The sequence below is a fragment of the Urocampus carinirostris genome, chromosome 2 (assembly GCF_059441175.1).
Source record: "Urocampus carinirostris isolate Australia breed hairy pipefish chromosome 2, RoL_Ucar_1.0, whole genome shotgun sequence".
Lineage (NCBI taxonomy): Eukaryota > Metazoa > Chordata > Actinopteri > Syngnathiformes > Syngnathidae > Urocampus > Urocampus carinirostris.
This window is the reverse complement of record NC_142350.1, coordinates 47,814,207-47,829,603: the sequence shown is the minus strand read 5'-3', so window position 1 is coordinate 47,829,603 and position 15,397 is coordinate 47,814,207. Positions and strand designations below refer to the sequence as shown.

Genomic DNA, 15,397 nt, shown 5'->3' with positions numbered 1-15,397 from the left:
TATGTGCATTTAAAATAAAAATCAAAGAGGTGAATTTGACACGTTTTATGGGGGGGGTCGGGGAAGGCGTCCCACAAAAAAGTATTATAATAACAGCTTTAAAGGGGAAACAAAGCACAAAGGAGATTGGGTGTAATTGAATTTACACTCATTTGCATAGGTCGCCACAGTTGGGGGGAGTGGTGGGGCAGGTTAAGCCAGATAAAAAAAGATGCTAGTTTGTGACAGATTTATTTGAAATAATATTTACAGAGGACGCAAACACACGAAGCCGAAACGCAAAGTCCCCAGGGTCAAATACGGAATATGATTCTGAATCCATTAGTTTAATATTCCATTCATCAGAGTTACAGTGTAAAAAACAAAGATGACTTGACATGCAGGGTTGATGTCAATAGCCAACCATAGCATCTAATGTCTTAATGACAATGTATGTACTTTTTGGGCACAGTAATTAAAAAAAAAAAAAGCGAGTTGCAAGTTCTGAGGTTCAAATATAAATTATTTTGTTCGAAACAAACGATACATTTTCAGCAACAGTCATGATGTAAAATAAGCAAACAAAACTTTGAAGGTTTAACGTCGCAATTCATGTACAGTACAGCTTGGTGCCCGTCATGTCAAAAGTAAAAATATTTAACACATAAACTGATAATTATCTCAAGCTATGTACAATTGAGAAATTTTAATCCTAAAGGTTTTTTAATAATTGATGAAAAATCACTGGCAATTAATTTGATACTCGTTAATAAGATTGATTAACCACAGCACTTCTACTGCAAGGAACGCAGTATTCATGCAGGACAATGCTCCATGTCACACAGCAAAACAGGTTAAGAATTTCCTTCAAGGTGAAGACATTAAATTAATGGCATGGCCTGTCAAGAGTCCTGATCTCAACCCAATAGAGAACCTCTGGAAAATTCTTTGGTAACAAACTTATGGTCAAGAAACCCACTACAATCACCGACCTGTGGAGGAGGCTGGAAGAAGAATGGATCAAACTCACACCTTTGCTAACTGTTGTAACCTTCTGATTTTTTTTCCCATGCTAAAGTCATTGTCGTTCTCTAATTTTGATCAGTGTGAGAAAAAATAAATACATTTTTTTGTGAAATGCCTTTAGTCATTTTGTGAAAAAAGTCTTTCAAATCCATGATATAGACACAATAAAATGTATTTTAATTGTGAGGACCGTACTATTTCAATTTTTTTTAATTTTTTTTTACAAGTTGTTCTCTAGTTGATCTCCAGGGTATATCATACACACCTGCGCTATTTTTTCTCTTAATGCTCAAAAGTCAAATATTTATTCAGCTATTAAAAGGACCCCTTCCATCCAAAAATCAACAAAATAAAATGGCTTCAAGGGCGTCACTGCAGGCTGCACCGTAACCAGGAACCGGCAGACCCGGCGTCGTCTCCATCTCTTTCGTCTTGGTCTTCATCATCAAGATGTTCTTAATTTAACAAGGAGGCCAAGAGAATTTTGTCACGACATGCGTGATCCAAAATTAACTCTCGAATCGTGCGTCTTTTTTTTACCGTCCGTCTCGTCGTCGTCTTCCGTGTCCCCCTCCGATTCCAGCTGCGATTCTAATCGGGCGTCTCTTTTGGCGCTGATGTCGCCCCTGCAAGACGGAAAATTACATTTCTTTGGGACGATCTGTTTATTTTTAGTCACATGTTTCGTGTCCTCAATATTTAACTCCTCCAGACCCAAAGGTGGGAAATCTTGTCATATGGCAATTCTACGTTGATGCCTAAAGAAGTGAAAGCTTGACGTTTTTTTTTTTTTTTGTAGTGACCATATCAGAGTCTAATTAAATCATGTAGCATGTTTCTTAAACAAGGTCCCTACAGCTTAAGACAAGTTAAATTTAACACTTTTCAAGACTTATTTAAATTACTTTTGAAATCAAATTTAAGACCAATTGGTAAGTGTGAAGTGCATTGTAAAGTGCTTTGGGAAGTCTTCAGTGACTTGAAAAGCGCTATATAAATCTCTCTTGTTATACGATCAGTTTTTCGATATCCGAGGTCAATGACGCGACCACTCAAGGTTCGAGGAAGGAACGCACCAAAAGAGTCATCGTGGTTTATCAGATAGGTGAGACCCTTGCGACCCCCTGCATTAAATTGTCAAATGGTTTAGTCCATTTAGCCACCAGGGCTCAGTTCATTTTTTCCATTACGCATTGGTTATGTTTCCAGCCATGGGTCCTGCAAAAAGAGGGGAGAAAAAGAGAGCCAGGAGTCCACTTACGGGAAAAAAGGCAAAATATTATCGCAAATATGAAAGTCGGCTGATAATAATAAATGAAGATTTGGAAAAGCTTCTTATGATTTGGTGACAAGAAAAAGAGCTCGCTGGGGACACGATCACATTTTTGACAGGAGAAATTAGAGAAGCGTTCGCTTGCTGGGAATAACTGCAGGCTTTTGTCACCAAAAGACAGGATAAGGCCAAAAGAGGATGAAGATGTTTGATGAAAGCTGTCTGAAAACATTACGAGATTTAGACAGAAACAACAATCGCTGGATTGTTATTTTTATGCGTCCAGCGACCAAACTGGCACAATGACTGGAAAAGCGTGCAAAGATATTAATCTGACTTTTTACATTTTGGCATTTTCATTCGGTTGTTATTTTAGTTTTCTTGGCTAATAAAGCTTTGTACTGTACAATAACTTCACAATTTGCATTTATTTAGCCTTATTTCTTTTTTTATTTATACCATGTGGTGTATTTATGAACAATGCTTGAACATTAGTGTACCTACGGGGCAGGTCCAGTTGATTTAATCGAGGTTTGGTTGCATTTGAAGACGTTGGAACTAATTTATTCTGTTTCAATTCATTTCAATGGTAAAACGTGTTTCGATTTAAAACGGTTTAATTATACACCATCACTGCTGGAACCAATTCAACTCGTAAGTGAGGGTACCGCTGTATCCGCATTTTTGTGAGCATCTCCCATTGGGCGTGGTCAAAAACACTTCTTTACCCATCCAGCTGTCAAATCAAGCCTGAACAAACTTTAATTTTTCCTAGTTTGTCAGGGGAGAAGTTTGCAAAAAGAAAACTCGGTGCTTTAATTTCACACTTGACAGTTGGAGGGTGGGGGGGTTTACACTCGGGAGACCCTCACATGTCCCATTAAACAAATGCAATTAGTAATGCGACGGTGAAAAAAAAATGAATATGCAAATGAGAGAATATCATTGACCAGAGTGAACTGAAGATTTTTTTAGAGAAGAGGGGTTGACATACTTGTGCTTCCCAGTAGAAGGAAGTTGTTCCCACACCACGAGGTCGCGCCCGCCGCTAACCCAGCGGTGGTCGCCGCTCCCGGTGGTCCAAGCTGCGAAGCAAAGAATTCTGGGAGCTTGGGGGCGGGTCAGCGAGGTTAAGTAGCAACACTGAGGAAGGGAGAACACTAAAAAGGCGGGGAAACAATCATGCAAAAAAAAACAAAAAAAGTTAGTTTTGGAAATTACCATATTTTCCACATTAAAACATATAAGATGTTGTGGGAAGTCATTTGGCTGTCCTGAAAGATACAAGCGCATGGCTCTGCATATTCAACAACATTTGTCACTTACCATGCTTAGTTTGAGCAAAGAAAAAAATTGAAACAACATATTATACTCATTTTAAATCTAACATTTGGACCTGGTACCATGACAAAAAAAATGTGTGATAATTAGATAAGACCGGTTTCCTCTTCCTATGCCATCTTTGCCCCTAGTGGCGGTGTGTTTAGGTGTCTGCGCTCTATTCGCCGCTATGTGGATTCGATCCCCGTTGTCACTATTGTTATACAATTGTGGTCAGTGATGAATACAATAATAATCGCATAAATATGGTAATACACTGGAATAAATTTCCATTTGTCGCATTATAAGGCGCCTGTTAAAGTTTTTGGCCAATTTGGGGTTTTTGAGTGTGCCATATAGTTCAGAAAATACAGTAGTGTCTTTGTCCTGCAATACTCACAATTGAGTGCACTCTCGCCATTGGCCACATCGTAGCTGGAGCCAATCAGAAGGCCGGCAGTTTGGTGCAAGATATCTGTCACCCCGGTGAGGCTGCCGTGATTGGTCATTTTGGATATGCTTCCTGTTGGTCATTGGACAGATACGCATTAAAATACTATCAAGTCCTATACGTTGTCTTGGTTGTCGCCCCCCAGTGGTCATATTAAAAACAGGGGGGAAACAGGTTAACAGTTACGAAATGTCAACTCTTAAAAGTAATTTTCCAAGTTGCCCACAACAAAATCAAGTCATAATACTTTCTAAATGTGTCTACACTAGAGTGCATCTGTATTCACTATAAAATATACTCTTACTTTCTTTTCACCAACACAAAAGCACAACCCCCACCTCCACTTCCCAATATTTTATTTATATTTTTCAACTCTTCCCAACTCTTTTACTTTTATGATGCTTTAATAAAATATTATTCTCATTACTGTTTTTCTGACCTTTTTTCTAGAAATAATTGTACGTTTACAAAATTCTCCTTACCTTATATCTGATTTATAATGCTATTTCATTCAAATTTATGTCTCCTTTCTTCATATTTTTGTTTAATCACAATTTTACACCTGTGATAGTTCTGAATATTATTTTTTACATTATAAAATGAAACCGCCCACATTTATTCACAACTCATTTTATTTTTTTTCTTCTGATGGCTATAGTTGACTTCATCATTACATACAATTTGGAACTTTTTCTTTAATTTTCATTCTCATCATTACTTAGCCCAACCATTTCCTTGATAACTTGTTTCTTTACAAAAATCATACTTATCACATCCTAAAATTTTCTTATACATTTCCTTGAGCTGTGATTGCTTAAAAAATAAGAATAAATAGAAATAAATATATTTTTCCTAAAAGGGAATATTGCTAAACGATACATCTTAAGATGCAACATGGACACATCATCATCGACTCTCCCAGGGCCATCGGGTGTTTCAGGTTTTAGCTGATAAAAAATTCAAATATTGTAATTTCTCTTAAAAACTGTGCCATAATTTTTCACAGCCAGTTAGTTAAAACGGATTTTGGACGTCTATAACCGTCCCTGGCACTAAATGTGTTTCACTATATCAAATATTTCTGAATTGTTGATGTGTGAAAAGACATATTTACATTTCTTTTCTTTTTTTTCTGCAATTCAAATACATAAAAATGACACATGACAGTAACACTCCACTTATTGAAACATAAATATTTTGTTTGTTTGTTGTACATGATTCAATTGTTTGTTTGTTTGTTTGTACATGATTCAGATTGAATCGTTTCTTGTACATGATTCAATTGTTTGTTTGTTTGTACATGATTCAAATTGAACCGTTTCTCCGGCGCCGTCACGAATGGCAGCCACTCCAGCAGCTCCCGTGTTATTTTCGATTGTTCTCAGTTATTTTCGATTGTTCTCAGCTTAGGGATGCTGCTGGAAAAGTGAATTTCCCTTCGGGGATGAATAAAGTATCTATCTATCTATCTATCTATCTAATATGCAACTTAATTCCTAATAATATTCAAAGTGACTTTAGATTTTGTGTACTGCCAATATCCAGCCTTTCAATACATTCCCACTGAAAATAGTTTCTGAGCACCCACCAGTAGTCCAGTGCAGGATCTTGATCCAGGGCCGGCCGTAGGCGATCATCACTCGGTCCCCCCGTGGGCTGAGGGCCAGTGGGGCCCCCCCGCAGCCCGTCACTTCCCCGCTCCAGTTGTGCAGCAGCCTCAAGGGGTCTCGATCGCTGCGGCGATTCTCCCACACCGATACCCCTCCGTCAGCCGAGCCAATAAACACCAGCGGTCCTTGGGCCTGTGGGTGGGACACAGTTGCCATGGTGATGTGTGTTTTGGAAATGCCTATAATTCTTTCTTTTTCACACTACTGAAGAGGGATGGATCAAAGACGAGTCAAGTTATGTTGGGATGGCTATCTTCGACTATGAGTAACGTGTCTAATCTTAACTACCATTTAAAAATAATACATCAATAAAAAACAAGTTATTGCACTTAGAGATCATTTTAATAAACTCAATCCTTTCCATCCTTTACTATAGATCCTTTCCATCCTTTACTATAGATTTCTTTCGCTCCCTTCATCTGTTTCTAGTCACATTTATTTATATAGCCCTTAATCACAAAAATGTCTCAAAGGACTGCACAGGATTACAATTACAAAATTACACAATTACCTGATCTTAAACCAGCATGGGGCAAGGAACAACTCAAAAACCTCAGTGTGAAGAGAAAAGAGAAACCTTGAGAAAGGACCTCACATGTGGTAATCCCCCTTCCAGGATTGACCAGGGTGAATTACAATTAGCATTACTGTACACATAATAGTAAACATTAGAAAAGATGTTGAAAATGTCCGGAAAGTGCATGACATCAACGACGCCCCCAGCCTGCAAACCAGTCTCTCTGCATCTCTCCCTGTCCCTACATCCTTTTTCTCCTTACATCTACCCTTTGAGCTCTCCCTCCCATATCCTCTATATCTCTCTGCCTTTCTTTCCTTCTCTTCCCTTGTACCTTCTTATCTCTCTCTCTCTCCCTTCATCCATTTTTACTTCTCTCCTTCTAACTACCCTTCTATCCATCCCAATTTCTTCCTCTTTCATCTCACTCTCCATCCTTTCTATTTCCATTCCTCCATCTCCCCCTACATTCCTCCATGTCCCTCCCTTTCTCTCCATCCACTTTCCTCTCTCTCCATCTTAGTCTCTCTCTCTCAATCTTGCTACCTTATACTCTCTTCCTCCACATCTCTTCCTTCGTCATTTTCTCTCTCCCCCTCCCTTTACCGACCCTTCCATCTCTCTCATCTTAATTTCTTCCTTCCCATCTCTCTCTCCCTTACCTGTTATCCCTCTGCCTTTCTTTTTTCCTATCCCTTAACCCCGCCCTTTTTTCCATGTATCTATTTTGACATTTTTTTGTCTCTTTGCCCAGATCTATACCTTTGTCTCTCTCTCTCTCTCTCTCTCGCCATCTATCTTCATTTGTCTATTTCTTTCTCTCTATCTGCCCCTCTTTCCATGTCTCTCTCCATCTCAATTTTACCCTTCCCCATCTCGCTCTCCTTTACTTTCTCTGCCTTCCTGCCTGAATTCCTCCATTATGTCTCTCTACTTCCCTCTCCCTTCATCCTTTTCTCTGTACCTCCCTCTATGTACCTCTCTGCCGTCTTAATTTCTCCCTCCCATGTCTCTTTTTCCCTCACACTCACTCTTTTTCTCTCCCTTCACACGCCCTCATCTCCATTATTCCTTCATCACTCCCTCTGTCTCTCCCCATCTCTCTAACTCTTTCTCCCTCGCCATCTATCTCCCTTTATCTATTCATCTCGGTCCCTTTATCTACCCCTCTCCATCTCTATCTATCTCAATTTATCCTTCCCCCATTGCACTCCCTCCCTCCATTCACACCTCCTCTTCCTTTATCTTCCCCTCTCTCCATTTCTCTCTTATGTCCTCCATCCATCCCCTCTTCCTTTCTTTTCCCCCCTCTAAATCTTTTTTTCCTTCCCCAATTCCTCTCTCCCGCCAACACAAATTCTCTCTTTCACACTTTTTTCTTCCTCCAAATCCTTCTCTCTCTCCATAATTAATCTTTTTTTCCTCATTTCATTTATTGTTCCCTCTAAATTTCTGACTCTTTCTCTCTCTTTCTCTCTCTCTCCCTCTCTCTCCACCCTGCCCTAGGAGACCACGATGCTTTCAAAATGAGGCGCAGCACCCAAAAAACTAAATAAAAAGTTCATACCTTCAGATTCCATTTAAATATCCTTCCTGTATTCAACCATGCGGTCACCAAATCAAACAATAGACTCCCAGTACAAGGCGTCTCCCCATGAGGCCATGTGACTCTACCCCAGTCTGTCGCTATGGCGACAGAGCCGCTCACCTGAATGGAGGTGACCGCTTCCCTGTGCGCGTTGATCGATTGGCAGTTATCCAGAGAGCGCCATCCCCAGGATTGAACCTTGCCCCCATCTGCAGAGACAACGTGTGACGGAGTGTTGGGCTAATGCCGGGCGACAGGCACGCAGCTGCTATTAGTGCTACTGGAGGCCAGCGCACCTGAGCCCCCCGGGTGTCCGGAGCCTACAAAGCTGTGAAAGTATTTCCCCCTTTCATGAATTCTGTGGGTTTTTTGCACATTTAACACTCACAAAGGTTTCAGATCATCAAACATTTTTGATATCACAGAGGGACAACCCAAGAAAATACAAAATACTAAGGTTTTGAAATGTTGATCCTATTTTTTCAGACACAAAAAAAACCTAGGCCTATCTGGCCCTATTTGAAAAAGTAATTGCCCCCCCCTTGTTAAATTGCAAAGTAACTGTGACAAACCTCAGTTTTGGGAAAGCTTAGTTCAATTTGACAGACCACACCCAAAATTGATTGGCACCACTTGTTGTTGAATCAATAAATCAATAAAAAATTTAATCTGGTAGACAAAGTGACGTGGGCTACAAAATCTCAAGAACACAATTGAGATGCCGCAATCCAAACCCCCCAATTCCAACCCCTAATGCTGAACGCCAAGCAGGGAGGCAACGGGTACCAATGTCTTAGGTATGACTCGGCCGAGGCTTGAACCACAACCTCCCAGTCTCGGGGCCGGCGCCATACCCCCAAGGCCACCGAGCCATTATCCATAAATGGAGAAAACTGGAAACAGTGGCTAACCTAACCAGGAGTCATCTACCAACTATGGTTCCTACAAGAGTGCGACGACGGCTCATCCACGAGGTCACAAAAGAACCTTGAAAAATATCAAAAGAACTGCAGGACTTGCTGGCTTCGGTTAAGGTAAGTGAGTGACTCAACCATAAAAAAGACACTAGCCAAAAATGGCATCTGTGGGAGAATTCCCAGGCAAAATTCAGTGTTATCACAAAAGAACACAAAGAGACGTCTCACAAATTTTTCAAAAAGCATCTTGATTAACCTCAAGACTTAGAGAAACATTCTGTGGAATGATGAATTAAAATTTTAATATTTATGAAGCTGTGGAGCCTGCTACATCGGTCGAAAAAATGGCCAAGACAACTTGCTGTGGTTGAATTCTGGTGTTTACCAGAAGATCCTGAAGGAGAACATCAGGCCATCAGTTTGTGCCCTCTAACTCAAAAAATTTCGATCATGTAGCAGGATAACGATCCGAAACACACAAGCATGTACATCTCTGGATGGCTTAAAACAACAATAAAATGAAGATTCTGGAGTGGCCAAGTCAAAGTCCGGATTTTAATCCATTTGAGTTGCTGTGGTGTGACCTAAAACAGACAATTTGTGCTTAAAAAACTCCAATATTGCAGATTTGAAACAATTTTGCAAAAAAAAAAAAAAAAAGTGGGCCAAAATTCTTCCACAAAGTTGTAAAAGGCACATTACCAATTATCGTAATGGTTTGATTTCTGTTATCGCTGCCAAAGATGGCCCAACTCACTATTCGGTTCAGTGGGCAATTACTTTTTCACATGGGGCCAGATAGGTTTTGATTATTTTTGTGCCTTAATAAAAGGAATCAACATTTCAAACCTTCCTTTAGTGTTTCCTTAGGTTGTCTCTGTGTGATATTAAAATTGGTTTGATGACTTGTAACCTTTGTGTTTAATGAACATGTAAAAAACACAGAAATCAGGAAGGGGGCGAAATACTATTTCACGGCACTGTTTACCAAGTTTCCCCGCTTTACGTTAATTGGCAGACGTTTGTTATACCTGATCCGGTGAGGATGTAGCCGTCACCCTCAGCAGCAAAACAGAGTGCCGTCACCGCGTTGAACGTGTAGATGGACTTCACACATTGGCCTGCGTGGGAGGAATCGGCAAGGGGCGGATTAATTGCCAAGACACGGACCACTGCTCAAAAACTAGTGTTTTCAGTGTCACACAAAGGAAATTCTGTGCAGAGCATTTTAACACTTGCGGTCAACTGAAAAGCGACAACACAAAAAAAGAGATCACAGCCAGCTAACTCCAACTCTTATCCCTGATGACAAAATACAATTGCTCCCCTAAGGCAAAGGTTGAGTGGTTTGAGCAAGACTCCTCCTTTAAGGATGACAAGCCTATATGGAGAAAGGACAATATTCGACTGAAGCACATGTGTCAAACTCATGGTCTGCAGGCCAAATTTGGCCTACTATATCTTTTTATAGGGGCGGCAGTAGCTCAGGAGGTAGAGCGCTCGTCTTGGGATCAAGGGATCCCAGTTCGAATCCCGGCTCGTCCGTGGTACATGTCGAAGTGTCCTTGGGTAAGACACTGAACCCCTAATACCCCCAATAAGCAGGTTAGCGCCTTACATGGCTGCAAGGCCGCTATTGGGAAATGTGGAGCACATTGTAAAGCGCTCTGGGAAGTCATTGACTTGAAAAGCGCTATATAAATGCAGATCATTTCATTTCATTTCATAAGATAATGCCGAGAGAAGCACAATAGAAACATGAGCATCAATGACTCACAGTTTTAAATGTGTCCACTGAATGTCGACAAAGTCAGACACCACTAGCTGTATTTACTAAATACCATTAATCAACCAGAGAACATTGAGGAGACCATTCATGATGTTCTTTTTCCTACAATGATAGTCATAAACGTGCTCTTTAGGGTAATACAATTAATAAATTAAAAAAATCCTCACTATAATAGATATGAAACCAAACAGCAAATTCCCCATATTGAGGCAAACATTTTCATAAAAAAATATGAATGAAAAGCAGTAAGAATTTTAAATCATTGATATAATTGTCCAAATTGTAGTTTGTATGCTATTTTGTCACATCCCACTCTTCATGAGTTTCCTTGAGTTAAATAAGGGGAAATGAATTCAATTGTTGTCTTGCTTTTTTAAATTTTATTTTATTTACAAATGCACAGTCCAAAAAACACTATTAGTGATAACATTTTAGTAAAGGAAAAATATTGAGGAAAAATCCCCTCAATAATCGTTTGATAATCATATCTTACATCATTGAATTAGAATTTAATTGTGAGCCTCCAAAAAGACACCCAGCTCTCCAGCTAAGGCACTTTTAATGCCCTTTTTTTTACTAGTCTGGCCCCTTGTACGAATGTTTTTTTTTTCTACAATGAGCCTCCTGGGCTTAAATGAGTTGGACACCCATGAACTGTAGGGTCTCTTTAATGTGTAAAATTGTTGCAAATTCATAAAGGATTTTGTATATCTATCCCTAGCAAAATTTACATCGTTAAAATGCCATAGTTTACTGGTTTCAATGTTTTTTTATGCAAGTTAAGTCATGTTTATTTGTGATGTCCTTAATCACAAGGAGTCTCAAAGGGCTGCACAGACCATAGACTATTATTACACCATTCCCTGATCTAAAACCTACATGAAGGCAAGGAAAAACTCAAAAACCTCAACATGAGGAAAATGGGGAAACTTTGAGAAGGGGACCAATCTTAAAAAAGCAAAATTCTGCCGTATTTTATATTAAATCCCTTTAATTCTTGTTATTATTTCACTAGAAAACAAGCTAAAATAAATAAGAAAATAGTGCTTAAATAAACAAAATTAACGGCTAGTGTAACAAAAAAGTTTGTTTTTTGCAGCGTGTGATGTCATTTTTCAGTCAACGCAAGCAGCATAATAGCTGATTGCTATGATTGATAAAAAAAACAGATGTTTTTTTTTTTAAAGTTAAAGTAATTTTCCATGAACACAATACTCATTACAATTTTGTATTAGGACCATTGAGGCTGCATACAAAATATTTATTCTAAAATTGGTGGTGCTGAATCCTGACTTGACACACTCAAGGCCAAAGACGTCTTTTCACCTATTTAAAAAAAAATCCCAGGCGTCAAGAAATCAAACTAACTAATATTTTCCCTCAATTTGTGCAACAACAACTTACCCACTCCCAAGGCCCAAATCTTGACATTGCAGTCGGCCGAGCCGCTCAAAACAAACCTCTCGTCGGAGGACAGTGACAGCAAGCGAGCTGCAGTAGAGACAATCGATAGGAGGGATTAGATAACTGTAAATACGTCTTTTATTTATGCTTGTGTGGGAAGGAGGGAATAGAGCAGACGTATTGAGTGTGCCACTTCAAGTGCACTCAGTCAGTGGGACTGACACTAGAGACCGATTTCTCCCTGGACCAGATGCCACCAACCGCTTCAAAAATTAACAAATTCCTACTCGTGTTAGTGCATAGAAAGACCGATTACAGAAGGAGAAAAGTTTTGGCTTCACCTTCAAGAGTTGTCATAACCTTTGATGCTGAAATGGGTTAGAGTTGGCAGGTTTAGAAAAAAAGGATAATCCAATTGTTTTAAAGAATGAAAAGTGGTTGAGTTTTGGATGAGGTGCTTGAAATTGATTAAAAATAATGCTAACAGCTGCTCTTTGGTGGTTTCGCTTTGCCATTGCATTTCTTATTTCCTCATAATTAACTGCAGCTGGCATTAGTTTGTACAGCATTGTCATATTAAACGTCATCACCTCCTGCTCGTCGCGCCCAAGAGTTCCGGTGCATGCTACACCAAGGAATGGCCCTCTGAAATGTGTATTAGTACAAGGATTATATATCAAATATGGACATTTTATTGTAGGCCATGCAAAAATGAATGTGGCGTTTCCCAAAGCTTAACTGAAAGTGTAAGCTTCATATTACTCATTTTTACCCATTTTAGATTTTTGTCTAAATATATATAAATATATTTTGATTTAATCAAGATCTAAAAAAAACATGAAAAATTGTATATATACATCTCAGATACAATGGCATGAAAAAGAATTTGCCCCCTTCCTGATTTCTGTCTTTTGCATATTTATCACTCACAAAGGTTTCATATCATCAAACCAGTTTGAGACAACCCAAGGAAATACAAAAGGCAGTTTGAAATGTTGATTTCATTTATAAAGGCACAAAAAAAAATCAAAAACCTATTTGGGCTTACCGTAAATTTCGGATTATAAGCCACTACTTTTTTCCCCATATGTTCAGCCCTGCTGCTTATCCAGTGAAGCGGCCAATTTGTGTAATTTTTTCCAACGGCCGCTTATGATTTAGACCGGTGTAACACGTGCGTCGAGGAAGAGTTCAACTTCTTAGTTTATGCAGAAACTGTCTATATGACAAAGGTTCTTCCAGATGGCGAGAAAGACGCCTTTGATAGCAACAGTTTTAGGGAGGAAGATGAGGACGGCATACCGTGAGGGGGAGATTTTGTATAGGTTTATTGTTCTATGTTCTTTGTCAATCATCCATTACCTATCATCAGTCAAATCATGATACACTTCAAAGCCAAAAGGCCGAGACACTTGCTCCCAGCCAAGAGGCTGAGTCAAGGTCCTAGCCTAAGGGCGTAACTTTGTTTCACCGATACAGTCCAAAAATCACTCTTACCAACACAGTACAAACAATGCAAATGCACCGTTCAAGGAGGTACTGCAATACCGGGCCACTAAACAATTACGGTATGCTTTTTTTAAAAGATACGTTTGATGCGTTGCGAGCGTGTTCATAGTAGCGTGTTGGTACCTTTCAAAGGCACGGTTTGGGATGAAAATTATATTATTATTATAATTATTAAAGCTTTGAAAACTCTCTCTGTGTACCGTCTTTCTTTGTAAATATGTGTAACCATGTATAATATGTATTTGCAACTGTATATTTTTGTAATGTATTTATTTGTATTTATTTGAGACACTTATGCTGATTTTCACGGGCGAATAAGAAAGAAAGGGCGGAGCAAACGCGGGCTGATGGGAACTGGGGACGGGTAAAGGTGAGTGTTTGTGAACGCGGGAGACAATAGTGGATATATATTTTTCCCACCCTTACCTTTGGAAATATACACTTTTCTTTCCTTGGATTACTTTCAACAGGCACACCGACTCTGCAGGTCTGCATCAAATGATAAGTACCGGTATCATTTGCTTACCATTTGCTGACTGTGACTTTTGGACTGTGCCGGTAAGTGGAGATGGAACAATAGCTTGCTCTGTCCACTCCAAGTATTGGACCGGTATTGCAGTACCTCCGGGAACGGTGCATTTGCACTGATAGCTTCTTGGCCCTTTGGCTGGGACCTTGACTCAGCCCCTTGGCTGAAAGCAGGGGTCTTGGCCTATTGGCTTTGAAGTGTATAATGAATTGACTGATGGTAGATAATGGATAAATGATAAAGAATATAAAACAATAAACGTGTACAAATCTCCCCCCCCCTAATTTCTTCTGGTATTTCTTTGAGTCGTACTATGTCAATTGTGTTGAGATTTTGTCGCCTACTTTACTTTATCTAAAAGATTTAATATAAGGGATTTCTTGATTCAACACAAGTGGTGGGAATTAACTTTGGGTGTGGTGTGTGGAATTGAACTAAGCAAAACTGTAATTAGTCAGTTACTGTGATTTACAAGGAGAGAAATCACTTTTTCCACATAGGGCCAGAAAGGCCTATATCTTTTGTGCCTTAAAACATTTAAAAACTGCATTTTGTATTTCATTGTGTCTTCTATGTGTGATATTTAAATTGATTTGATGATCTAAAACCTGTGTAAGTGATAAATATGCAAAGAAAGACAGAATTTGGGAAGGGAGCTAATACTTTTTCATGGCACTTTCTTTTTGTGGCTCTGCAAAATACTAGATTCATACTGGACTGTTTATTTTAATGGTACTGGAGATATTGGAAAATCGTCTCGGAAAGTCGTTAAAGTGCTTGAATTTGGCCATGAAAAAATGTGTATGAACCCTACGTCATGAAACTACTAATAAAAGCCCTCACCTAACTTTTTGCAGTACTCGACAGAAGGTGCGGACAGGCAGGTGACACCGCCAGTGTGACCCCCCAGGTTCTTTTGCCCTGTTGCCGTAGGAACGTGCCACACTTTCACTGTCGTGTCGCGGCTTGGGTAAAAAAAAAAACAGATGAAAATGAAGTTCCGTTAAACCCGCCGACTCGAGGTTATGCGATGCAATAAACATCACAGGTAATCTTTAAATAATACCTGCCGGAAATCACCATGTTGTCGACAGCGAGCACGCAGGTGATGATGTCATTGTGGCCCTCCAGCATTCTTAAGCGAAACTTTGCCTTCTGCCAACATCTTTTCTGGCACGTTAGGTCCGAATCTGGGAAAGGAACGGTTTTCTAGCAAACACTGGTTTTAAAACTAAGGCCTTGGGGGCCATCTTTAGCCCAACAACTACATTTCAGTGGCCCGAATAATTTACTAGAAATCGTACTTGCTTCCAAAAATGTTTTTAAAACACCTGTACAGGTTTTTTCAAGATATCCAAATATTGAAAATATGAAAGTGACAACATGTATTTAATTTATTTGTTCTATCCATAAAATTCGTCACTA

At 39.4% G+C, this 15,397-nt stretch overlaps 1 protein-coding gene across 1 annotated transcript in view; it reads right to left on the bottom strand.

Moving 5' to 3' along the window:
- Window positions 1-146: 146 nt before the first annotated feature.
- The window catches only part of LOC148372193 (telomerase protein component 1), a 24,140-nt gene continuing 8,889 nt past the window's right edge, over window positions 147-15,397 (bottom strand). The window contains exons 4-13 of the mRNA XM_088326816.1: window positions 15,039-15,162; window positions 14,816-14,937; window positions 11,935-12,021; window positions 9,773-9,862; window positions 7,945-8,033; window positions 5,638-5,851; window positions 3,999-4,121; window positions 3,273-3,438; window positions 1,546-1,631; window positions 147-1,460 (exon numbers count right to left, since the gene is read on the bottom strand). Of these exons, the coding sequence (XP_088182942.1) occupies window positions 1,375-1,460; window positions 1,546-1,631; window positions 3,273-3,438; window positions 3,999-4,121; window positions 5,638-5,851; window positions 7,945-8,033; window positions 9,773-9,862; window positions 11,935-12,021; window positions 14,816-14,937; window positions 15,039-15,162 (1,187 nt within the window). The 3' untranslated portion in view covers window positions 147-1,374. The remainder of the gene's footprint in view (window positions 1,461-1,545; window positions 1,632-3,272; window positions 3,439-3,998; window positions 4,122-5,637; window positions 5,852-7,944; window positions 8,034-9,772; window positions 9,863-11,934; window positions 12,022-14,815; window positions 14,938-15,038; window positions 15,163-15,397) is intronic.